Source organism: Archocentrus centrarchus, chromosome 19 (assembly GCF_007364275.1).
Source record: "Archocentrus centrarchus isolate MPI-CPG fArcCen1 chromosome 19, fArcCen1, whole genome shotgun sequence".
NCBI classification, from domain to species: Eukaryota; Metazoa; Chordata; class Actinopteri; order Cichliformes; family Cichlidae; genus Archocentrus; species Archocentrus centrarchus.
The window spans coordinates 26,026,617-26,053,552 of NC_044364.1; the positions used below are offsets into that span (position 1 = coordinate 26,026,617).

General features: G+C 39.8%; 1 protein-coding gene across 1 annotated transcript in view; it reads left to right on the forward strand.

Annotated features, from left to right (window-relative positions):
- The window catches only part of myo15b (myosin XVB), a 142,673-nt gene that overhangs the window by 80,283 nt on the left and 35,454 nt on the right, over positions 1-26,936 (forward strand). Inside the window, exons 34-45 of the mRNA XM_030755367.1 lie at positions 4,728-4,795; positions 5,791-5,875; positions 6,925-6,957; positions 12,463-12,543; positions 12,968-13,074; positions 13,169-13,444; positions 14,970-15,048; positions 17,998-18,126; positions 19,047-19,215; positions 20,130-20,220; positions 20,329-20,560; positions 20,727-20,836. Of these exons, the coding sequence (XP_030611227.1) occupies positions 4,728-4,795; positions 5,791-5,875; positions 6,925-6,957; positions 12,463-12,543; positions 12,968-13,074; positions 13,169-13,444; positions 14,970-15,048; positions 17,998-18,126; positions 19,047-19,215; positions 20,130-20,220; positions 20,329-20,560; positions 20,727-20,836 (1,460 nt within the window). The remainder of the gene's footprint in view (positions 1-4,727; positions 4,796-5,790; positions 5,876-6,924; positions 6,958-12,462; positions 12,544-12,967; positions 13,075-13,168; positions 13,445-14,969; positions 15,049-17,997; positions 18,127-19,046; positions 19,216-20,129; positions 20,221-20,328; positions 20,561-20,726; positions 20,837-26,936) is intronic.

The following is a 26,936-nucleotide window of genomic DNA, read 5'->3' on the forward strand; positions in this document are numbered from 1 at the left end:
TTTCACTAAGCCTTGAAGAGCCATGCAGTCCATTTGGCTCTGTTATGTAGCGACTCCACAACCTTTTGCCACTACACCACTGAGCAGGGAGTACTGCACCGCTGACTTGCTCTTGGTTAACCAACAAGCAATTCAGATCCAACATTGCACTTCAGGTAGTTTATTTGCATGTTTTAACCATCCATACTGCAGTCAAGCCCGAGCACATGCAGGCTACTTCTTGGCACTCCATACAAAGCAAGGCATTGACAAGCACATAGAAAATGTGAAGAAAGTGCTTATAAAGCGGTCAACAAAAATACATTCTCCCTACTCACCGATACTCCATGCCGACACACCGGTGACCAGGTGATTATACTTCCTACCCATTCATTAAACACCTCCCACGTGACCTATGTGCCTATCGTAATCCCAGGCGTAAACATGCAACACCCTATGTCCACCGTGACACCACTAAGTTGTATATGGCTCTTACAGGCTCTAAATGTGTCCATACAGCATTTCAGAAAATGTTTTTTGAAGTACAATAAGAAGATTTCCCATAAAGCTTGAACACCGTCCTATTAACTCAACTACTAAGTCTTCTCCAAAATAGTACAATGTTCTTCTTGTAAAATGTGATTTAATTTAGAGTAAAATAGATAATAAAACATGCTAATCATGCTTTAATCTGACAGAAATGTATGGGCATATTGAGAGTCCACAAACTAATCACTAACATACAGTCATGTCCACAAGAGTTTGGACAACGACATAATTTTTGAAATTTTGCCTCTGTACACCAACACGGTTGATTTTAAATCAAACTTTCAAGATGTTAGAGACTTTCAGCTGTAATTTAAGGAGTTTTTGAAAAGTATTGCATTAATTGTTTTGGATTTATGGGATTTACAAAAGAATGGAAGACCAATGAATATATGTGGATAAGTGGATGATCACAGATTTTTTTTTTTGGTTAAGAAAAAACCCTTCACAACTAGCCAAATCAACAACACTTTTGAGGAGGTACACGTATCAATGTCAGAGTCTATCACTAAGGTCAAACTTCATGTCTGGAAAGAGAGAGGGTTTACAGCAAGGTACAAATCACTGGTTACACTCAGGAAAAGGAAGGTTAAAGCCTCTAAAGGAGGCTACTTGTCATGTCCTGGGCCGGTGGCCCAGTGTTTGATGTTTTCTGGGTATTGTTTCTGTTATTTTCTCGGGTTGTGTTCTGTTATCTTTTGTATTTGCCCTCCGTCATTTCTAGTTCCTTGTGTCTCCCAGTATTCTGTGTCAGGTTTGCGTTTCTGTTCCCTCGTCATACGTCCTGTTTTATTTTAATAGTCGTCCAGCCCCTGTCTGTTGTATTCAGTTTTGCTTCCCCCTGGTCTCGTCTTAGTTATCAGTCACCTGTTTCCTCTTCCCTCATCAGCCCTTCTGTGTATTTAAGTCCTGTGTTTTCTCGGTCTGTTGTCGCGTCGTTGTCATTCGCTCCCCCGCTGTGTCCCTTCCGTGTTTTTCTGTGGTTCCCTTTACTTGGTTATCTGTTCTGTTTATGTTCCTGGTTCCGTTGCGTAGTTACCCAAATAAAGACTGTTTTTTCACCTACATCGTCTGCCTTGGGGTCCCCTTCCTGCCTGCCACACAGCGGATACATGACACTACTCATTTCTGGAAAAAATTCTTTAGACAGATGAAACCAAAATTAATTTGTACCAGAACAATGGGAAGAGAAGAGTATGCAGAAGCAAGGGAGCAGTTCATCCAAAGCATACCATATCTGTCAGACATGGTTACAGCACAGGCGTGTATGGTGGCCAGTGGAACCAGGTCAGTAGTGTTTACTGATGATGTGATTGGTGATAGAAGTAGCAGAATGAATTATGAAGTGTACAGGCTCTCTGCTCTGGTTGGTGCTTCACGGTGCAAATGGATACTGGCACAAAGTATACTGCAAAAGCAACCCAAGACTTTCTCAAGGCACAAGCCTACAATGGCCAAATCAGCCACCTGATTTCAACCCAAAAGAACAGTTCAGCTACTGAAGACAGATGCACAAGCAACAGCAACAGAACATGACTCAAAGGAGGAAACAAGTATTTGCTGATGTCCATGGGTCCTAGACATCAGACAACAAAGGACTGCAAATAATTTTTATTTATTATTTATTATTATTTAAGTATTTCAAATAATACTTATATTTAAAATGATGGTAATTTGTCCAGTTAGTACTGAGCTTTTGAGACTGGGTTCTATTAATTAAAATGGCTGTAATTCTTAATCAGTCAATGACATAATTTTGTTGAATCACTTGAATTAAAGTTGAAAGTTTGCTCCTCAAACACACTGATAGTATGATTTAAAAACCCACCATGGTGGTTATCAGATGCAAAATTACAAAATGTGTCAGTTGTCATTGCCCAAAATGCATTTAACTTTTACAATTTAACAACTTACATAATTTATAACATAACAACCTTACCACTTGTTTACCAGACCACTTATTTAATTAGTGTTGACAATACAGTCTTTTAGCCACTGGGGCAGCTGTGGCTCAGGAGGTAGAGCAGGTCATCTACTAATTGAAAGGTTGGTGGTTTGATCCCTTGGCCAAGACGCTTAACCCCAAGTTACCCTCAATGGGTTAATCGGAGTGTGATTGTGTGTGTGTGAATGTTAGACAAAGAAAGTGCTTGAATGGATGGGTGAATGAGACATGTATAAAGCACTTTGAGTGCTACATAAGAACTAGTCAATTGACTTGAGTGCAAATCAACATGATATTACATTGACATACAGTGGTATGCAAAAGTTTGGGCACCCCTGATAATTTTCATGATTTTCCTTTATACATCATTGGTTGGTCAGATCGGCAGTTTCAGTTAAATATATCATATAGCAGACAAACAGTAATATTTGAGAAGTGAAATGAAGTTTATAGGATTTACAGAAAGTGTGCAATAATTATTTTAAAAAAATTGGGCAGGTGCATAAGTTTGGGCACCCTTGTCATTTTATTGATTTGAATACCTTTAGCACTAATTATTGGAACACAAAATTTCTTTTATAAGCTCATTGACCCTTGACCTACATACACAGGTGAATCCAATTATGAGAAAGGGTTAAGGTGGCCAATTGCAAGTGTTTATCCTCTTTGCATCTTCTCTGAAGGGTTGCAACATGGGAGCCTCAAAACAACTCTCAAATGACCTGAAAACAAAGGTTGTTCAACATCATGGTTTAGGGGAAGGATCCAAAAAGCTCTCTCAGAGATTTCAGCTGTCAGTTTCCACTGGGAGGAACATAGTGAGGAAATGGAAGACCACAGGTACAGTTCTAGTTAAGGCCCGAAGTGGCAGGCCAAGTAGGCCACTACTATTCCTGGAAATATGAAATCTCAGGCAGAGGCGAAGGATGGTGAGAACAGCCATAGTTAACCTACAGAGCAGCTCCAAAGACCTACAACATCATCTTGCTGCAGATGGTGTCACTGTGCATCGTTCAACTATTCAGTGCTCTTTGCACAAGGAGAAGCTGTATGGGAGAGTAATGCAGAAGAAGCCTTTTCTGCGCACATGCCACAAACAGAGTGGCTTGAGGTATGCTAAAGCATATTTGTACAAGCCAGCTTTATTTTGGAATATGGTGCTGTGGACTGATGAAACTAAAATTGAGTTATTGGGACATAACAAGGGGCGGTATGCATGGCGGAAAAAGAACACAGCATTCCAAGACAAACACTTGGTACCCACAGTAAAGTTTGGTGGTGGTTCCATCATGCTGTGGGGCTGTGTGGCCAGTGCAGGTACTGGGACTCTTGTTAAAGTTGAGGGTCACATGGATTCCAGTCAATATCAGCAGATTCTTGAGAACAATGTTCAAGAATCAGTCACAAAGTTGAAGTTGTGCCGGGGCTGGATACTTCAACAAGACAACAACCCTTAACACTGCTCAAAATCTACTAAGACATTCATGCAGAGGAACAAGTACAACGTTCTGGAATGGCCATCTCAGTCCCCAGACCTGAATGTTATTGAAAATCTGTAGTGTGATTTAAAGTGGGTTGTCCATGCTCGGAAAACATCGAACCTGACTGAACTGGAGGTGGTTTGGAAAGAAGAATGGTCCAAAATATCTTCAACCAGAATCCAGACTTTCACTGGAAGCTATAGGAAGCATTTAGAGCAGGGGTGGGCAACTCCAGGCCTCGAGGGCCGGTGTCCTGCAGGTTTTAGATGTGTCTCTGCTTCAACACACCTGAATCACATATAGAAGTCATTAGCAGGACTCTGGAGAACTTGACTGGAGAACTTCAGCCATTTGATTCAGGTGTGTTGGATCAGGGACACATCTAAAAGCTGCAGGACACCGGCCCTCGAGGCCTGGAATTGCCCACCCCTGATTTAGAGGCTGTCATTTCTGCAAAAGGAGGATCTACTAAATATTGATGTCATTATCTGGGGTGCCCAAATTTTTGCATACCACTGTATTGTTGTTGCTATAACAGACAAGCAGCAGATGCTTTCTTATACATCACATAGGCATGGAATAAACAAAGAAAAATACCACTTGAGTCTGATTGGTGTATGATTGTGTCAAAGAGTAATTTGAATATTACTTTAATGTTTAGTTTTAAGCTGAAAATTGAAGGACTTGCCCATGGAGGTGGGAGTAGTAATGCTTTGTCACTAATGACTAAAAGCTCTTTTTTATACTAACTAATGAGCATTTCTATCTATCTTCAGGGCGTGGTCGACAGATGGTGGCCTACCTTGAAGGCATATATGACCCTGTACTGGACCACGGGCCTCCAGTGAGTTGTGTCATGTTTCTGTGCAGTTTGACACATAATTTGTCTGCTAGCTAAGGGTACAGTGACTAGGGGGCAGTATTTCGAAAACAAATCTTAATGTATGATAATTTTACTGTCTGAGATGGAGAATTATGTAAGAAAGAGGGGACATGAAAGGAAGATGAGAGATTATTTTCTAAGGTAAAGACTACTCAGTACGGGTCATTTGATAAACTAGAAATGTAACGCTTATATGTCATATTCTGATTGTTTAATCAGATATTAAGTCTGTACATGACGTGTTGCTTAAGTCATCTGGTTTCTTATTAGTTATTCTAAAATGTTTGTGAAAGCAAGTTAAATGATAATAATCCCATGTTACTCGAAGTGCAGGCTAACCTCGGTAGTTTGCAGTGTTGTGGTTCAGTTTACAGTGATGACCTATGTTGGACTGGTACAGGACAGACTGTAGTATCCTTAGTCACTGCTAGGTTAGGTCCTGGGTAGCACCAGAAACATAGTCAGATAGAGGCATGATACTCAATTCTGAACTGAAATTTATGAGTGAATTGTAGATAAAAAGATAGTGGTAAGTATAACTACCAGGGGAGAAGCTTTTAAAATCTTATTTGTGTGAAAAATCTGCAAAATTCTGGATGATTTGTATCAGATTTGACTGAATATTCTGCACGTGAAGTTTTTGTGTCCATATGAAAGGTAATTTAGATAATGCTTCAAAATAATTGTTCAGATGCTTTTCAGTATATCTGCTAAGTAACAGGACTTGGTTCTAGAACAGGGGTGGGCAACCCTGTTCTAGAAGATGTCATCAGTTTTAGTTTAAGCATACCTTGCTCTTTAGTAACAACTTCAAACTCCCAGGTTTAGTCATGGTTGTGGCTACTCTGTCACTCACAATGTATTGTAATGCACAGCTCATTTGCGTGTGTGTGTGTGTGTGTGTGTGTGTGTGTGTGTGTGTGTGTGTGTGTGTGTGTGTGTGTGTGTGTGTGTAGGACACAGAAAGAGTAGCTATTCTAAACCGCAGGATGAGAGGGGGAGGGGGGATTGGACCGATGCACTCTGGCATGTATGGAACAGGTAGGAATTCTCATCTACATAAAACACCACGTCACATGTATTTACTTCATAGTTACATTATAAAAAATTCTTAAATGCACAGATTGTGCAGACTAAAAAAAATTATGGTAACGCTTTCTTTTAAGGCCCGCCCTTAGGCCGTAACTATCCTGTAAGTAAATTTTAGTTACGTGGAATTACGCCATAATTATTTTTAATTACGCCGTAATTAAAAATAATTACGGCAGAATTAAAAATAATTACAGCATAATTAAAAATAATTAAAAATAATTCAGCCGTAGTAAAAATAATTACGGCGGAATTAAAAATAATTACGGCGTAATTCCACATAACTAAAATTTACTTACAGGATAGTTACGGCCTAAGGGCGGGCCTTAAAAGAAAGCGTTACCAAAAGTATATTTAAAATCACTCACATTATATATCAAAAGTTAAGTTTTTTGAAAAAAAGAGACAGGTGGGTGAAGGTATTCAATCCAGGACTGTGGAACCAGATTTGTGAATCATTTGTGAGCATACGATGGGAAATTTTGAGCACAAAGACTTTGACCATGTACATAGATTATATTTTGTACAGATAATAGTTTGCTGTTTTTAAAATTGTATTTGCGTTTATATTGTATTGGCGTTTATAGTTTTTTATATATGATATATTGTTCATACAAATTAATGATTTTGCTAGAATATTTTTTGTACTCAGAATATTTAATCAAACAATGAAAAATATGGTGTAATATTGATGTACTGCCGTTCATTAATTCAAGAAATGCTTTACAAGAAATGCTTTATAGTCATATTAGGTTGAGTAGTGAAGGATCTCCCATCCAGAACAGACAATATAATAAAAAGAGAGTTATGACTTAATGAACAATGAAATATTTGTCTCCAAGGTTTTAGGCCAGTCACTAAATAAGAAAAGGAGATTTTCACTCCATGCCTGTTGTAGTAGTGTAGTTTAAATGTTACCCATGAAAACGCATTTTTGAAAGAGAGGATTTTAGTTTGTCGTGCCATTTTAATTAGCTGCACACTAAAACACTGTTTTACAGGTATGCCGATGACAATGCCAACCTATCCTATGGGTAAGTTTTTGTTGGTTTGTTTGTCCATTGTTATTGCTGCTGTATTATAACTGTAAATAAGACACAAAGTATAATTTTTTCTCGTTTAGCACTTACATTATGTCTCCATATTAACTCCACATTAATTTGTGCTCCAATATTCCATTCATATAACATCATAATTACAAACCCAATTCTTAAAGAGAAAAATCAAAACCAAAGTTTTTCTCTAGAGCAGATGATGATGATGATGATGATACTTTATTGATCTCACAATGGGGAAATTACAGTTAACAGAACACCCTTTCTTTTCTTATCTTTTTTTTTTATTCTATGGGTAATTAATTACATTTGTGCCATCAAGAATCAAACTTTCACTTGTTTAAAAGTATTAAAAGTATTCAGAGGTTTTCACCACCAGCTCATCACCATTCTTCTATGGTCTCAGTGACAATGTCATTAAGAAAAGAACCAGAATATCCCAAAAAATGTAATAATATAATACAAATAGTTTTTGTCATGCCACTGGTTGACTTTATCTTTAGACCTGCTAGATTTGTTTTATGATCTCCATTTGACACACAAAAGACAATCAAGATGAACTGTTGAAGGCAGACTTATAATTAACTCTATAAAACATTATACATTATTATATACAACATTATTGTAACAGTACTGCAAACCTCATTAGTTCTATGACTATTTTGTAAGTAATGGCAAGTTAATTTCTTGTGCTAAAATATCTATTGTTTCCAGATGGCCATTAAAAGAAAAGTCTTTGAGCCATTGTTTGAGAATTAGTCTGTTCACTTTAAAGAAACACATATTTTCGTCTTAGCTAGAACACTTTGAAATGTGCAGTGGTTTGGAAAACAACATGCAGTGGTCACTGCTATTTCTTTGTGAAAGAACACATCATAGTGATGAAAGTAAGGAAGAAAGGTGATTTAACAAGCAATTTTATTTCACGATACATGGAGAAGCTACATAAAGCCTGTTTTTCGTATCAACCCTCAAATTCTCTGCACTCTTCATTGTTGTTGCTTAGTTGGCAAACAGACAAATGTATGTTTTTATAATGGCTATTCTTAATTAGTTCAATCCATAATAGGCCAACTCAGAAGAGATTAAGGCTACTTAATTAAGGTTACCTAATTAAGTAACATTGAATGCCAGAGCAGCTGACCTGAAAGATAAGATCATGAACCCCCCCAGTGGTGAAGTACCCTGTGAAAGTCAGCTAGAAGAAGCGAATGCAGCACAACAGACAATCCCTACTTCGACCATCACTGAAACCAGTTAGTTTATGTATAGGGATAGGCCATTGGCTATAAGAGGAACTGCAGCCACAAGAAGCAGTACCCTCCATTGAAAAGATGACTACAGGAGGGAAGCTGGCCACCTATCAGAGTTTCAGAAAGGTGTGATAAAGAAAGTACAACACTGGCTGTCCATACCTGAGGCCTTAGAGCCTGCAAAGCAAATACTCACAGTCACAACAGGTATACCAGAGAGATAGAAGCCAGGAGAATAAACCAGATGTTTTCCACTCAACCATCCAAAGACCTGGAGACAGAGCAATACTGTAAGGGCATATGGGAGAAGGATGCAACACACCAATGCTCAGTGGCTAGTGGACCCGGAGATGGCACAATATTGGAAGAGCATGTAGGAGAAGGATGCAACGCATAACACCGCACTGGTTAATGGACCTAGGAGCAGACCACAGCAACCTCTCTGAACAGGATCCAGTGACCATTACAGTGGCTGACATCCAAGAAAGAGTCTCAAATATGAACAGCTGGACGGCACCAGGCCCTACTACGATCTATGGCAGTGACATTGGAATGTCATTCAAACTGGAGAACTGTAGTTGGATGTTAACACAGACAGGGGAGGTAGTCAGAACTGAGAGGATTGCACAACCAGAAGGCAACATTGCAGACACTGATCACAGCTACAAGTACCTTGGAATCCCACAAGCAAATGGGAACCATTAAGAGGGCACAAGGAAAGCTGCAACTGTTAACTACCTCCACAGACTAAAATCTGTCCTGAAAAGTCAGCTGAATGAGAAGAACAAGATCCAGGCAATCACAAACCTACACCCTGCCAGCTGTCAGATACCCTGCTGAGATAATAAGCTGGCAAAAGGAGGAGATAGAAACCACTGATGTCAAGACATGAAAGCTCCTTACACTGCATGGAGGGTTTCACCCCAAATCTAGCACCCTGAGACTGTATGCTGAGCAAAAGGAAGGAGGCTGAGGGCTAGTGAGTGTCAGAACTACTATCCTAGATGAAACATAAAAGATCCATAAGTACATCAGGAAAATGGCCACAAAGGATCATGTCCTTAGTGAATGCCTCAGGCAGCAGAAACCCAAGAAAGAAAAGGAGCAAGAACAGGAGTCATCATGGAATGACGGGCCTCTGCACGGCATGTACCACCAGCAGATAGAGGAAGTTGCCGACATCAAAAAATCCAACCAATGGCTGGACAAAGCTTGGCTGACAGACAGCACAACACAGAAACAATCTCTAAGCACAAAATTGATAGAGGCTGGGGTCTAACACAACCTGGCAAGACCCCAGGTGCAGAGATGCCCCTGAGACAATCCAACACATAACAGCAGGGTGCAAGATGCTAGCAGGCAAGGCATACATGGAACACCATAACCAAGAGGCCTGCGTAGTATACAGGAACATCTGTGCCGAGTATGAGCTGGAAGTCCTGAGGTCAAAATGGGATAAGCCCCCAAGGGTGGCTGAGAATAACAATGCTAAGATCCTGTGGGACTTCAGAGATACAGACAGACAAACTGGTAATGGCTAACCAACTGGACACAGTAGTGGTGGACAAACAGAGGAACAAAGCCATAGTGATAGACATTGCAATACCAAGTGATAGCAACATGAAGAAGAACGAGCACAAGAAACTTGAGAAATATGAAGGGCTCAGAGACGAGCTAGAGAGGATGTGGAAGGTAGAGGTAATAAGGGCTCTCACTGAACAGCTAAGATACTGCGCAGGACCCTCAAGCTCCCAGGAGGACCTGAGCTTGGAGGACAAAGGCGTACTGGGGGATATATATATAAATATATGTGTGTGTGTGTGTGTGTGTTTGTTTGAGGTGGGAAGTAACAAGGTACATAGAATTTTAAGGGTTCTGTACTTCCGTAATTAGTTTTCTAACAACTTTTTACTTTTACTCCCTACAGTTTTACAAATATCTGTACTTTCTGCTCCCTACATTTTCAAAACAGACTTGATACTTTTGGTTTAAGGCATTTGAGAGGAGTTATTATTTTACATCACTGCTCTCCTTCAATCAGCAAATCAATTTGAGCCTAAATGGGGGGAAAAATAACAAATAAAAGCCAATCTAATTGGTGTATCCTCCATCATAAAGATTTATTGCATACAAAGAGATGAACAAGGCTAAACCATATGATTTATGTATCATTTATAGAGTTATACACAAGGCTTAAACTGCCAAAATTATGGACATGGACAAATAACAGGAGGACCAGAGTGGACCTCTCCCACATTCAGCCACCTTTCTTCCCCATTGTGATGCTTGGTTTTAACATCAGCAGGCTGTCTTGACTGTTTCTATATGCCTAATTGCTTTGAGTTGCTGACGTGATTTGCTGATTGGATATTTGCATTACCGAGCAGTTGAATAGGCATACCTAATAAAATGGCTGCTGAATGTATGTAGCATGACTTTACTGGACTATAGTGAACTACACAGTAGTTGGTGCTATGCTCTCAGATTGTTTCTATTTTCTTTATTTTCTGATGCACATAGTTGAGTGTTTTGCGTTTCTTTGTTTCAGCAGTTTTGTAAAGTTTCAAAGAAATCCTTCATATTTAATTTTTGTCTGAACACTTTTTGCTCTACATTACTCTTTCCAAAATCTGAAAAAGTATAAAACCATTTGGTGTTGACATCTTAAAATGGTAGTGAAAGGTTGTTATTCATTGATCGCAGCACTGAAGTGATTGAGTTTTTCACTTTTACTTGAGTAAAGAAGTTGATTCAGTATTTCAGTTTTTACCAGAGTATTTTTTAACACAAGTATCTTGTGTTAAAGTGCTTCTACTTAAATAAAGAACATATGTACTTTTGCCATCTGTGTGTCATTAAGTGCAGCTCTCAACTCTAATAATATGAATACGAATACCTTTATTAGTCCCACAATGGGGAAATTACAGTTACAGTTAACAGAACACCCATCCAAGAAATACAAATACAGAGACAAACACAAACAGGGGAGACAGGTGTCTGAGGTCATGCAGCTATTTTACCGGCGCTACCTTTAGCAGGAAAACAGAAAGAGATACACTGGGATAGGTAGGTTCAAAAAAATCATCTCATACTGTGTTCATCATGAACACCTTACGAGGTTCCAAAAAACACCTCAGCAAAGCAGCAGCACATTTAAAGCCTGGAGAGCACTAGGGTGGGTAGGGGAGGGGCTGCCAGTGGAGACGAGCAGGATACTGTGATGGCCACACAGCTTCCAGACTAGCAGTTCATGATATTGTTCATGATAAGATGGTACAGTCAGCCTTGGTTGCCAGGATACCAGTTCATACAGGTCACAACACGGGGCGGGGGTGAAGAGCATCTGTTTACATAACATCTCTAGGAGACGATTTAGATAGACAGCCATCCAAGGCTGTCTGGGAGCCAAATTCCAAATACTGCAATTGTTTAGGTTCAGGCCATCATAACTATTTGCTGACAGACCTTACAGTTTTCTGGTTACCTCTCAGAAATCCAATTATCCAAATTTGGTTCTACTCCGCCACACAGAACAGATACTCCAGCGCTCCTCCAGATGTAATCCACTTTGATTCAGCTCTACTGAGTCTGATTGAGTTTGTACTGTTTCTGCATCCCTCATAGGCAGCCTTACTAGGGCCCGGACAGCTGCCCAGAAACCAGGTATCCCCAGGTCCAATTCGAGAAAAATCCTGGTATCAATATATATGCCACGCCCACACAGTACAGTCAGGAATGTTATCTTCCATCCCCACGGGAATCCATAACATAGCCAGCCGAGTATGTAGCCGGGCCAGAGGAAAGAGGGTTCCCCTTCTCCCAATCTCCTCGTGATGAGAATTTGATCATCAATAGTGTTGAGAGACCAGCTGACCAGATCCATTATTTAAATTCCAGTTCAGGGATGTGTGAAGAGATGCTCTAAGCAGTGAAGCAGCAAAAAGCAGGGGTAGATGGGTAAGGTTGGGGGGGGGGGGGGGGAGAAAAATGCATCCGTCTCCACCGAGAACAACTGGTGATATTTACGATATCAGCAGTATTTATTTATTTAAGAGTATCTGTACTTTTGCCACCTCTGGTGTGTGTGTGTGTGTGTGTGTGTGTGTGTGTGTGTGTGTGTGTGTGTGTGTGTGTGTGTGTACTGCACAAGGTTTTTCAAGTTATGGATCAAAATAAATGACAAAAAAATGTTTCAAATCCTTACTGTTCCTTACCATTACTGTATGTATAGGAGCTCCAGTGAACCCTGCAATGCCCAATTATGGTGCAGCGCCTATGATGCCAACCATGCCACCCATGTCAGGCATTCCAGGTAATTCTCCTACATCCAGGATTGGCAAAGTGTGGCATAATTATAGCCCTTGACAATATTTATTGCAAGAACATCCACGGTTCATCTCATACTGTCTTGTCTCACAGAATGAAACCAAGGAAATGTTTGTCTTCAATTACAAATTTGGCTTAACCTTCCCAAACATGACGAATACACTTGGTGTCAAGAAATGTAACACCCAACTCACTAATGGTTAAAAAAAGACAATCTTCCCATTAGACTCACTACAAACACTAATAAAAAGTTATGATGTGTCCTTTTCTCAGTTCAGCCCTCAGTCATATGTTGGCTAACAAAACCGGTACACAGTCAGAAACTTGAGAAACCCAAGCTGAAAAAAAAAACTGGCTGATTACAGATGTTTTTAAATATGTATAACACTGTCATAATTGATCATACACAGCCATGATGATGCCTCAGGCTCCCATGTCAGCTCCTCCTGCTGCTGACCCCATGCAGATGGCAGCAGCAACACAACAGGCTCTCATCAACCAGCAAGCCCTTCTCATGGTCAGAACTGGGATAATCATTTTGTTTGCATCTTTTATTAGCACATTCATCAATGATAAGTCCTAAGTCTGTATTTTTCCCTCCATCCTCTCAGGCCCAGCAGATGACCATGCAGGCGATGACTCTGTCCCAGCAGCAGGCAAAGGAGCAGCAGAAGAAGGAGGAACAGCAGAGGAAAAAGGAGGAGCAGAGGCAGAAGGAACAGGAAAGAAAAAAGGCAGAAGAGAGGGAACGGAGGGAACGGAGGGAACGAAGGCGTCAGTCAGAACAGCGTAATAGGGATCGCTCCAGCTCACCTTCCCCTCGATCTCCCTCACCCCCACCTTCTGCACCTAAACACACCAAAAGTTACAGGCAGCCTGAGACAGAGGTATTTATGTATATTGTATATAATATATATGTAGCGTGTGCCATTACTGTTTTTTGTTGGGGTTTTTTCTCTCACTTTTATTATTATTTTTTTTAACTTTAAATATAAGACTTTTGTAAACAGTCGCCTCTGTACTTCTGTTGAGTTGGTTCCTCGCTGTTTTACTTTTTATGCTGACAAAACAATTTTAATTCAGAGCCCACCTCAAATCATATGAGCACAATATTTCATATGGTCAACAAATAATTTAAAAGGCAAAAACTAACAATTACAGTGTAATTAACAAAAACTTATTATTATTAAAATGATTTTGTCACATTACACTCTACAAGTATACTCTTAGGCCAAAATGATGCTTCTGCATCAGGTCTTTGTGGGGCTTATGCCATAACTAGAAACCCCTCTGACTCCGATGCAGCAACTTACGGTGTAACCTGACGTGCACCTCCCGACAAATGTAACAACATGTTAACAATGCAGCCTGCAACAATTCTGGTTGGCCCATTCTGCCGCACTGCCAATTTCTCCTGTGCACTGCCAACTACTTTTTCCTAGAGTTTTTGAATTCATCAGTGACAGAGTAACAATCACTGTCTCAATATAAGGAATAATAATCATAGCATCAATATAAGGACTCACAAATGTCAGAAAATTCCTGTGGAAAAACTAGAGGGACAAATACACTCAAAAAGAAAGGGGGGAGGGATTTCCCCAGCATTTCATTTGTTTCTGCTGGCCGTAGTACATTTAAAACACCGGGACATGACTGCATGGTAATTAACACAGATCTGCTGCATGCTGGGATCTGCACCATCCCAACACGACCAATCTGTTAAACCAGCTGAAATTCACCACAGTGTTGCCAGTATAACCAGTAGTTGCCGTGTGACCTGAATAAATCTGATTTAGTCTTAAAACTGATTCGACTCACGTTCCTGCCAATGCTAATACCAAACCTTTTGAACACATGTGCAGGATCTGTCAGTATGTTGTAGCAGTGAACTAAAATGTGAGCAGATTTCATTGGTCTAAATAACATCCTAGTATTATTAGTCACGATAACTGGCATTACCTTTCTATTTATTTATTATTTGTGTTAATTAATTTATTTATATTGCAATTTATTTATATATTTTATTTATATTTATATATTTCATATATTCTGTATTTTATTTTCCATTCAGTATTTATTTTCAAGAGACTGTAGAAGTGCACTAGAGTTCAAGGTATTCACTGTAAATGCAGTGTTTACAAAGTCAATTGTATTAAACAATTGTGATTTCACTATTGACCAAAATAATCATCATTATAATTTTTACCATACTCGAGCAGCCGTGTTTGACCCATCTCTTAATACTTACCTCAACCCTAGGCCAGTATAAATCGTATAAATGCTCACAAAAACTTTGTTTAAACAAATATATTGTTTAATTTAAAAACCGCAACCTTAATTTCTCTACATGTGAAGCAGTACTGTCACTGGATGTCTTTCCTTCTCACTATCAATTAAATGTTACTTTTACAGTCAGAAACAGAGGAAAACTTCGCAGATCCAAATGAGCTCCACTCTGTCAAAGATAAGAGGAACTTCTTCCAGAAGATTGGTGAGTTCAGCAGACCATGAAAAGCACATAGCTGTCACAATCCCGGGTTTTGACTCAGCATTTTATGTTATGTACTTTTGAATTTTGGTATTAGATTTCTTCAGTTTGTTTCTTGAGCTGTTTATGGTTTCGTTCCTCACCTTTTTATTTCTTTATTAGCTTTCTATATTCTTTGGAGTTTAGTTTTCCTTGCCGGCATCATGTCCCCTTATGTCTGTCTGTCTGTGTGTTAGTATTCTGTCTGTGTGTGTGTGTGTGTGTGTGTGTGTGTGTGTGTGTGTGTGTGTGTGTGTGTGTGTGTGTGTGTGTGTGCGTATGTTTATAATACCTTGTGGGGACAATTTTCCTGACATATACTACGTTGTGGGGACCAATTACTCCTTGTGGGGACGGGAACCTTGTCCCCACAAGGGGAAACCCTGTTTTTGGGTCAGGGGTCAGAGTTAGGGCTAAGGTATGAATTGAGTTTAGGTTAGGGTTAGGGTTAGGTATGTGATGGTTAGGGTTAGGAAAAGGGTAAAGGTAAGGTGTAGGCTGTAGAAATGAATGGAAGTCAATGGAAATTCTCCACAAAGATAGCAAAACACACATGTGTGTGTGTGTGTGTGTGTGTGTGTGTGTGTGTGTGTGTGTGTGTGTGTGTGTGTGTGTGTGTGTGTGTGTGTTTCTGTTTCCTCATTTCCTCATTTCTCCTGTTCTCTGTGTTGTGTTTAGTTTTGCTTCCTTTGTCTCGTTAGTGTAGTTCTGTCCACCTGTTCAATAGTCATTTATTTTTACCAAATGTATATAAATGTTTAGAGATTATTGTTGTAGAGTATTTTAGTATTTTTCTGTCTGATTTTATATATTATTTATTCTTGTTTTTGTACTGAGTGTTCTGCTGTTCCTTTGCTGTTTGCAACACCGTAAATTTCCCATGATGTGGGATGAATAAAGGAATATCTCATCTCATCTCATCTCATCTCATCTCATCTCATCTCATCTCATCTCATCTCATCTCTTTTTTGCATCACCATCTGTATTCCCTGCCAGCTGTGTGTGCCCTCCCTTTTGTTTTTCAAGAGTTTTGCATTACGGATAAATGATTGACCTTGGATTTGGGATTTTGTGTTTCGGGACACTCTTATAGAGACTCAGCATCAAAGCTGTTTTGGAGTTCAGTTTTGTCTCATGCGTCCACCCCTGCCAGCCTCACAGCCTAACCGCGACAAAAGCTTAGACAGCACTTTTCAGTAATCCAGAAGATTCTTCACTGTATTTAACATGGACCGCAGTCCGTGCACTTTTTGGTCATTCATTTTTCTGTTTTAAAAAACCGATATTAAGGACCCATATTGTATTTGTTTTTGGTAGGATGTTTTTAATTTCAGTTTCAATATAATCATGTGTGCAATTCAGCCTTTTCTTTTTCCTTTTTCACCTGTATGCAGTGCAGTAGTTAGGACTGTTGCATACCAGCAAGAAGGTTCTGGCTTTTCATCTACTGGCTACCTGGGGCCTTTGTTTGAGGAGTGCGTGTTCTCACTGTGCCTGTATGGGGTCTCTTTGGGTATTCTGACCACAGTCCAAAGATATACTTGTTAAGTTAACAGATAGGCTTCAGCATCCCATGACCATGAACTGGAAATTAAAATTTAAGGAAATGGTTGAATGAATGGATGGATTGAATTTAAAGAACACAAGTAAAACAAATTTGGAAACAAAGAAAGAATGAGAACTGCATGACAAACAGTGAGATGACACTGAAAGACACAGATGTATATATAATTCTGAATGTATTAGGATCTTTCTTATCATTTGACTAAATTATTTATTTATTTTTGGACACAGAGGCTTTTCTCTGCAGTGGAGAGAGACAGGAAATGGGGGAAAGATACAGGGGAAGACATGCGGGTACATTGGCGATGGGCCGGGACTCGAACCCGCGCCGCCCGCACCGCAACGCCAGCTTCACCACTAAGCCACCCAGGCGCCCCATCATTTGACTAAATTATAATGACAGGGCTCCACCTTTTCCTAACTTTATCTTTTTGGAAGATGTATATCTTTTTTACTACCCGAGCATGAAAATGCTTTTTACTACAACATTTGCCCATTCACGCACGCATTCATGAAACACTTTATTCTGGGCCTTTAAGCAGTCTTCCTAACTACTACACACACACTGACACTCTATGGATCTTGAGTATCTTGCCCAAGGACACTTAGACACACAGACTGGAGGAGCCAGGGATCAAACCATCTACCTTCTGATAAGTACTGTACATGAACCACTGAATCTCCTGAGTCATAGACACCAAGTCACATTTTAGAATAACTGTAAAGCAATGCTACAATATGCCTCAAAGCTGTTGTTTAACCATCAACTGGTAATAGAACCAATAGCACTGCCACCACATCCTTTAGGAATTTTGGTGGAGTGCTTTTTTAGGTGCCTCAGATGCCATTCCCCAAAATATTCTTAATTTGGAACATGACCAGAACATGTGGGTACACGGATTGTGCTGGACTCGTTTCAGCCACTATATAATTTCTTCCATTTAAATTCCCTCCATTTATTGGAGTTAGTTACAGTGTGGTGGACGTGTGCTCTGGTACACACACATCACACTTTTATCTGTCATGTATTATCCAGATTCATAGAATATTTTTATTGATTCCAGATTTTCTTGTTTCTTGGCTGTGTGTACCAGGACTTCAGTCCATTCTTTGTTTTTTTAAGGAGGTCCTTAATTGTAAATATAGCCGTTAATGATGATTTTAGGCTGCAGAATTGTGTTGGATATTTAGTCAATGTTCTGATGATTTTCTGTTTTGGACGAGGTTTAAAGATTGTTTTTGTATTTATGGTGTTAAATTAGCATTTTTGAATAATTGCTCTTGCAGTATTTTTTCAAGTTATGTTTTTTTTCTCAATACCCACTGTCCCTTTCCTGTGCTGTCCTATAGCCACTCAGCCCAGTGGTAAATCCAAAATCCCAAAGACACATCAAGCTCCCTCAAGCCCACCCAGACAGCAACGGGTCTTACCTCCATTACCTCCTCCATCGCCCCCATCTGTAGCACCTAAGCCTGAAGGTAAGAGGATTTGACAAGTTCAAGGGGCTATATCAAGGCTATCCAAGCTGATCCTTCCTGACAAATCCTTAATTTAAATTTGTATCATTGAAGCTAATCTCTAAACCAACCACCATATAATAATAAATAGTAAAATAATAATATGTTGTTTATAGTTAATTTTTGCTTAGACATTTTCATCATGTAAATATAGCTAAGAACTTGACATGACATACCTTCATCCTTACGTAATTTAATCTGTGGGATACCTCTTCCTGTATGTGACAGTGTTTCAGTACTCCTGTTTCTTTATCATCAGGATTGATTCCTCTCCTTTATGCTTTCATTTTAAATTTTTTCAATATTGTTATAACACATTTTAATTTCAATCTGTAACTCCTACAGCTTACAGCTAGTTAGATTAGAAACTGTAATTCTACCAAAAGGTTACATGTGTAAAGACCTGTAATAGTATCTGCTGCTAATGTCTTAGTACCTGATTCTACAGGGTGTCTTTATTGTAGAGTCTAGACCTCAGCAGGTTGGAGCTATTTTGGTGGAACCTGAGGGGAAAGCAGCATATTAGGCAGGGTTGGTCATCTTGTCAGTATACTCAGTTCAATTCTATTCTATTTATATAGCGTCAAATCACAACAAATAATTCCCTCAAAGGCACTCTACATTTTAAGGTAAAGACCCTACAATAATTACAGAGAAAACCCAACAGTCAAAATGACCCTCTATGAGCAGGCACTTGGCAACAGTGGAAAGGGAAAACTCCTTTTTAACTGCAAGAAACCAGAACCAGGCGCAGGGAGGGGCAGTCATCTGCCATGACTGGTTGGGGGTGAGACAGGACAAACACACACTGTGGAAGAGAGCCAGAGTTATAGAAAATGAATGTGGCCTTTGTCAGAGTTCTTGTATTTTGTCTCCCATAGTGAAACGTCCACAAAGCCCACATGCTAGGGAAGTTGATCCTCGAAAAGAAACACCAACCCAGGCACCAGTTACTGAGCCTCGACCTGAACCCACTTCCAGCATTCGGGAAATCATCAAACAGTTCAACAGCCGACCCCAACTAGAACCCAAACCCTTCACGCCTGTCAGGTCAGTTTCAGCACTCTGTCTTCTGTGTACACATTTCCTTAAATCTGAACTACCCCTTTAGCACACAGTGTGTACACCAAACTTCAGTTTAGCTTCAGATGTGTCCGGTTTGCAGCCAGTCACAGAGCTTTCCTGACCACTTCATTCAGTTTGTTGGTGTCACCAGCTCTGAAGTTGCTCCCCCAGCAGACCACAGCAAAGACTGATGGACAATCACCAACATTTTGCTGCGCACGTTGAAGGATCTTTCCATTCTTAGGAAATAGAGCCTGCTAATTCCCTTCTTGTATAAAGCCTTGGTATTGTTATTTCAGTTCAACCTTTTGTTGATGCGGCATGACACAGAGTTATATTGAAATTTTGAGGTGTGCAAGGTGAACAGGAATAGAAACAGCACAGTCCCATGTGGAGCTCCTGTACTGCACATCACCAAATTAGACAGAGTACTGCCCAGTCTCACATACTGCCAGAGGGTGTGAACTAACTCTAACCCAGTTGAAGGAACTGATTAGCTCTTTTGTTCTCTCTGAGTTGCCTGCTGGTTGTCTTTTTCCCTCCTAAACCCAGTGATTTTCTTCTTCACACTACATATCATTTGTGCTGTCCTGTTTGGCCTCCTGCTAGCCTTTAAATGCACACCAGTTTTAGTTATAACTTGACAGAGTTTTATGCCTCTGGTCCTCTGGAGCATTTTTTACTTGCTTTGTTTTTAACTAATGTTTAAACTCTTTTATCTTGTTTTAATGATTCATAAGATTTTTACATGAACTATAGTTTGTTTTACTTTCATACTATCAGGTCACAACAAAACTCACCAAGAGTCACAGTGTACATGAAGGCGTAATACAATAGGCTCATTTGCTACAAATAATAACTTCTGTAATGGGTTTACTTCTTTTTTATCCTCCTCTTAGACATCCTGCAAGAACATTTATAAAGAAGAGTGACCCCAAAGAGGAAGCTCTGGCTAAACTTAAAAACAAAGGACCAGTGGCAAAACCGAAGGTCAGAATGTTCTGGAGACATCAAATAACTACAATAAAGGACACATTTTTTAGACAGTAACAGTCTTATAGGTAATTATTTCACACTTTGTCATCCTTCCATATGCAGAAACAGTGGGTGCCTCCTCCACCCCCCCCTCCAAAGACCCTTTCACCACAGCCTTCCCCACCATCAACAAGGGGTCGCAGGGTCATCTCCAACAATATGAGGCAGAAACAACAGTCCCTGGAGGACCTGTTCAGCTCCCTACACCTTCCTCCTTCTCCCCCCAACTCCCCACCACCTTCTCCAGACCTTCAAGACATTCCTGACCCGCCGCCAATGGCTGCTCCATCAATAAGTGAGTGGCCCCTCAATTCATGTTCCCCACACATCAGCATCAATATATTATATTTAAGGATATATTTGGCTGATAAATAATGCACATTAGCATTCATGCCACTGTTTTTCTATATGAAGGCATTCATATCTGTCAGCAACATTCATTTGATGTTTATTAACTGTAGATGATGGTATGCTAGAAGATGAAGACATTCGGTCCAAGCTCCATCGCTTCTCTGCTGGGGTTTACTTCTCTTACTGCAACATGCCAGGAAAATTGTTCTTGCGAAAAGAAGTAAGATATGCTCATATACACACAAAAAACACTTAGTTCTGCAAACTAACTGCCTGGACTAAACTGTCATGCAATCTTTGAATTACACAAAATACAACGTAACAAAAAAAGGATGTGATGAAAGTGTAAGCGGGTCATAGGATATCGTTATTTAGGCCTGAGCCTCTCAAAGTGATTGGCAAGGAGTCTATTGCATTTGTTAGCTTGCACACTCCAAGACAGTCATTCACTCACTCAGCATTGACAATGCACCCCATGAAAGCATTGGTGAGTTCGAATGCTTTTTTAAAATGTATGCATGAGGGCGACTCAAAAAGCACCTAAGAGGAATTTTTTTTATTACTATTATCACCATGTCGTCAGCTGGAAGCAATGCCAGGCTGCAGCAGATCAAAAATGAACTCTCTTTTTACAGTATTATGTATTCCATCCGTATCAAATGAATTATTCATTCCAGATTGTTCCAGCCCACTTTAACCCCTGCATGGTCCCAGTATTTATTCAGAAAGTTATCACCAATTTAGTTCTGCAAATTTACTCTGTTTCACCCATTTGGTTTTATCCTGTGGCACTCAGCTTTACTATTTTGGGTCCATCTAACTATTCTCATCAACTTGGGGTGTAGTAGGTTTTGTGAAAACACACTGAAAAACAGAATTAAAAGGGTGATCTATTTCCAATTGTGAGTATCCTTCCTTATGGAAACTTCTAATAATAAATAGACAATTATTGGCTTCATAAAGCTTGGTCTTAACATGCAAATTAATTTGCAGCTACTATTGTATTACTTTATGTTACATATATCGCAGGATACACATTACTGACACACCTTAGAGGCATAATCAGCTCCTTACATTTCTGTGCATTACAGTTCATGCCATTTTCTATTGTCCAGTCCATGAATTGCTTAAGAGCAATGAAAGCTCGGATTGGGCTAGAAACAGTAACTAGAATGGTAGAGTCATCTGCATATTTGGTTAGTGAAAAATGTCATCCAACTAACTTGAGACCATTCAAAAACAAAGAAAACAAATAAGGGCCACTGACAATGCCCTGTGTTGTTCCTCTGTTCACTATTTTCCAATTGCACATGAATTCATTGTACACTACCCTTTGTTTTCTGTCTTCTTTAAAGCTGAAATACCAATTAACCATGAATGGATTGAGAGTGCTGCCCCATAACTTATCTGCAAGCATGCTATGCTTAACCCTTTACACCGTGCTATCGCCACGATAAACCTGTTACCTGCCATGAACAGCTGCTTAACAATGAGCATATCACCACCGAGACGTCGGCTCAAACACACATTGCATTAACTTAATTATGCGACTATTTGTCCTATTGGAAAAATTCAAACGGTTTCTGAAAGCTGAGAAATTTTGCTTCAAACCCAACATAGGGTTATTACCGTTCACATTCCCAGACGTCCTCGAATGGTGGGATATATGAAATATGTTGTGTCACCAACTATACATTCTGTGTTAAATTGTTAAAATTATCAAATGCTTTAGAGAAATCCATAGTAAAGAGTATGCGTCTGTTTCCTTGTTATCTAGAGCAGTGAGACAAATATGTTGCATTTAGTAGTACCACATAAGTAGTTTTCTAGAGTGTTATTAAAAATGTTATATATTGTTCTTTCAAAGGACCTGGCTATTATTGGGGTTATGTCAGTGCCTCTATAGTCTACATATTCTACTGGAACATCAACTTTAGTGAGGGGTTGATGTTAACTTCTTTCTGTCGCCCTGGCCGAGACTGTAGGACTAGAGACTTATTCCACAGGGCCTCCATCAGTGGGGTGAAGATTGCTGCATGCTCTTTCCATACCCAAAAGGGTATTCCATTGGGTTCAGTAGCTATGCATTTGCTCCTCAATAGAGTTTGGAATACCTGCACAGAATAAAGCTGAGGGGGTGATGAGTTAGCATTTCTGAGTATGGGTCTGGTGTAAGCAGAGTCAAAACAAAGTTTGCCAAAATAGTTGTTAAATCCCTTGAAAAAAATGCTGTTCAAAATTTGGGCAGCTCTTCTTCTATGCAGCAGTTGGTCCACTTTTTGCCACCACATTTGCAATCCAAGCTTCCCTGATTCCATAGTGCATCGATTATCCGCAATAATTCTCCCTATCAGATCTTTTGCTTTATTTTCACCATTAGACCTTAACAAAAGGACTCATCCAAGAGGGGTCTCTTGACAACATAGTCACAATCTTACTCCAATAGCTGCTCAATGGTTGAAGGTAGAAAGTCCACTGCAACATCCAAACTAGTGCAGTTAATAGCCTTGGGCCAGTTTAGTTCTAGAAGCTTTTTATGGAATTCTATTTTTCCGTATTCCCTATCATTAGGCAGTGTTTGCTTTAGTCTCAGGGGCTTTAATTTCATGCTTGTAAGTAAATGGTAAATGGACTGGTTCTTATATAGCACTTTTCTATTGTACTTGAGCATTCAAAGCACTTTAGACAACATGCCTCAATCACCCACCTTCAGTAGGTAACCTGCTCTACCTCCTGAGCTACAGCAACCTCTGAATAATGAATAATTCCCTTATGATTTGTCTTTATTTGGTCAAACCCTTCTTGACTTTGTCAGGCTGCATATGTTTAAAAACATGCATTTAGGCACAAAAAATGTGCCTGTTGCAGGAGTAGTGCATTTAGGCATTGGCAAAGGAGTGCATTTTATCAAGCTGAGGTTACTAGGGTGGGTGAGGTTAGGGGGTGGCTGTGGCTCAGGAGGTATAGCAAGTCACCCACTAATCGGAAAGATGGCGGTTTGATCCCTACCTGCTCCGGGCTGCATGCCAAAGTATCCTTGGGCAAGATACTGAAACTCCAAGTTGCTCTCCGATGCAAGCATTTGAAGTATGAATGTGTGTGAATGTTAGAAAGTAAAAAAGCACTTAGCTTAGTTTCATATGGAAGTGCTTGTATGAATGGGGTGTGAATGGGTGAATGTAAACACATTATATAAGTGCTTTGAGTACTCAGTTAGAGTGGAAAAGTGCTATAGAAGACCTAGTCCATTTACTATAAATTTTCCTGCAAGGAAAACACTTTTTTATATATATATATATATATATATATTAGGGGTGGGACTTTAACGCGTTAATTTCGATTAATTAATTATGGGGAAATTAACGCGTTAAAAATTTTAACGCATTTTAATCGCACTTTGCACCGTGGAACGTTTCTCAGTGCGCGAGTTCCCGGCATACAGATTATATCGACGCACAATGTCCAAATTAGGGGCCGCATCCTGCGAAGGACCTGGCCCACGTCTTTCGCAGCCCACGAACACCACAAAGGCCGGAAGTGAGCGGCTAGCCTTCATATCAGCTGCTGTCACCTCTGCGTAGCTCATGTCGCCTAGCAACCGTGAGTGCGAAGCACAGCTGTGTAAAAGCAGCTGTTAAACGGAGAACGAACTTTTTCTCCTTTTTGTGGTTTACTTTTAAGTCTTTAATTCAAAATAAGCTGTTAAAACAAGCATAACACATTTCAACATCAAGGAATACAGCTGAGCGAATGATTAATTTCCAACTATAACAAGTGAGACATTAATGTTGAATAAAACTATCCAGTTATGATGCTGAACTTTAATTTCAGGAGTTTGCTTATCACAGGAGCACTTCCACCCTTCATTGGTCTGTGTAGTAGACTGGTGGGAAAATGAACAAAATTTTGAAGTTTAAGCTTATGTATATTGATTTATTCATCAACTAAACTTAAATTAATATTTCTCATGTCAAATATTGAAATGCGATTAATTTCGATTAATTAATTACAAAGCTTGTAATTAATTCGATTAATTTATTTAATCGAGTCTCACCCCTAATATATATATATATATATATATATATATATATATATATATATATATATAATATAAAGAAATTATCTGTTTTGCAAGTACCTTTATGAGTCTGCATTATTGTACCTTCATTATAATCAACCCAGTCCTTTCTGGCCACTTCAAATATTTTTATAGAAATGTGATGTTAAATTTGTTGCCATTTCTCCAGCCCTCTTGGCCAGATTTGTCTTTAAAGGGGCATTTTTAATGTCAATGACAGTTTTTACCCAGATAAATAAAGAATATATTAAAATCTTCTACCTTGTGACCGGGATGTTTATTCTGGCTCAATATGACTTGATATCATAATGACAGATATGTTAAATGTATGTTTTACAGATTTTATTCCAAAAAGTCATTTGTAATAGTTTAAATACAGAGAAGAATTTTTTGGCAAGTACCAGAAATCACTTTTTGGCAGATGATGACTTTTTGGCACTGTTTCTTTCTTTGTAATTACTGTTGGGATGGTTCTCTGATGGTTATTGCAATCCCTTCTGGCGTACTTGCCGTATTATTGAAAAAGGCCAGCCCTTTTTTAGATCCTGAAATATATACAGTTCTACATATGAGTGAAGACGCTCGTGGTGTAGATATAATATTGAACAAAGACACTGAGTCCCAAGACAAGATAGCTCCTCACCACTAGCAATTTTACCACAGTTTGTCCGTGTTTTCAGTATCGCTTGCCATAGGTCAAGGGTTAATTGATACGTCCATGTAGATGGTCACTCATATGTCATGTACTACACTGTGGTAGACAGGTTGAGGACCCCAGTGCAGGATTTGGGACAAGATTAAACTTATACTTAGTTGTTATTGCTGGAACACAGAACAGACTGAGCTGGACGGGAGCCAGCAGAATAAACTAAGAAACTCACTTTTAACTGGAAATAGAGACACACTGGGTAGGAAGCCATAGATGACCAACAACAGATGATCCGACAGAGAACTAGGGAAAATGAGACAATAAATTCTTGATACAGAGGCAGAAGATAAACAGTACAAGAGACAGACTAGGACCAAACATGGGAAATGGGAATTAAATGCAAAAACTGTGACCAAGAACAAAACTCAGCTCAAGTCCCCTTGACTTTTTGTCAAAGGAAACCATGGTGATGCAAACTTCCTGGCTGGCCTGTAAGAAAATGTCGTCCCTATGGATTTCTGCTTATTACAGGGATTGGTTGGAATTAAACATTCAAATGATGAAATAGTAAATAATGAACATTTTAACAAAAATAATAATAGTAAATTAAAGCCGCAAGCGGCGATGAGCGGGCCCTCGCACCCGGCGCGCGTCGACCGGTGGCGCGCTCCAGCCAAGCCGCGCGTCGACCCGTGGCACGCTCCAGCCGAGCCGCGCTCTGAGTTTCTCGCAGACGAGAGAGTAGTGGGCTCACCCGGCTGCTGACGTCTCAGCAGGCTAGCTGTACCTCCCGTCGTTCGTCTCCCGCTTCCACTAGGTGGCGTTGGTGAGTGCCCACTAATGAAAGTATCACAATGCTCTATGTAATGCCCGCAGCCATCAATGAAATTATAATGATCATAGGATAATGGTTATCAGTATTCTACTGATTTCATGTCACCACTAGGTGGCGTTATGAGTGTGAAACAAAGCTGATAGATGGGTGTGTCCAGTCTCCCTTACCCTCCCATTAAGCCTGTGAAGTTTGAGGCACATCGGACAATGTATGTCAGAGATGTAACAATTTGGTGCACTGTGGTATATGAGTAAAATCCCACATTTAGAGGGTTGCTACGACAACACCGTTCAATATTCTACAAAACCATGAATATCTTTTGATGGGCTACTTGTGTAGATGATCTGGAGCCATTTTGGTGTGACTGGATGAAAAGCTGTAGTAGAAGATGATTCAAATAGCAGGCCTGAAAAATGTGAAAAATGCTGCAAAAATGACACCTTAATTAGAACATGTCAGGCTTCCTGTTGGACTTCGGCTATCGGTCCAAGAGACTTTTTTGTACGTCTTAGGATGTTACTTCAGCATGCACGATTTCAGGTACACAGACCAAGCACTGCCCTGGGGCTGATGTTTAGAACCTATCTGGGCCTGAAATGGAAAAAAAGTCCAAATTCAGAGGGTTGCTACGGCAACACCGTTCAATATTCTACAAAACCATGAATATCTGTTGATGGGCTACTTGTGTGGATGATCTGGAGCCATTTTGGTCTCACTGGGTCAAATGCCCTAGGAGGAGTTGAGGCAAAAAGGCCTGA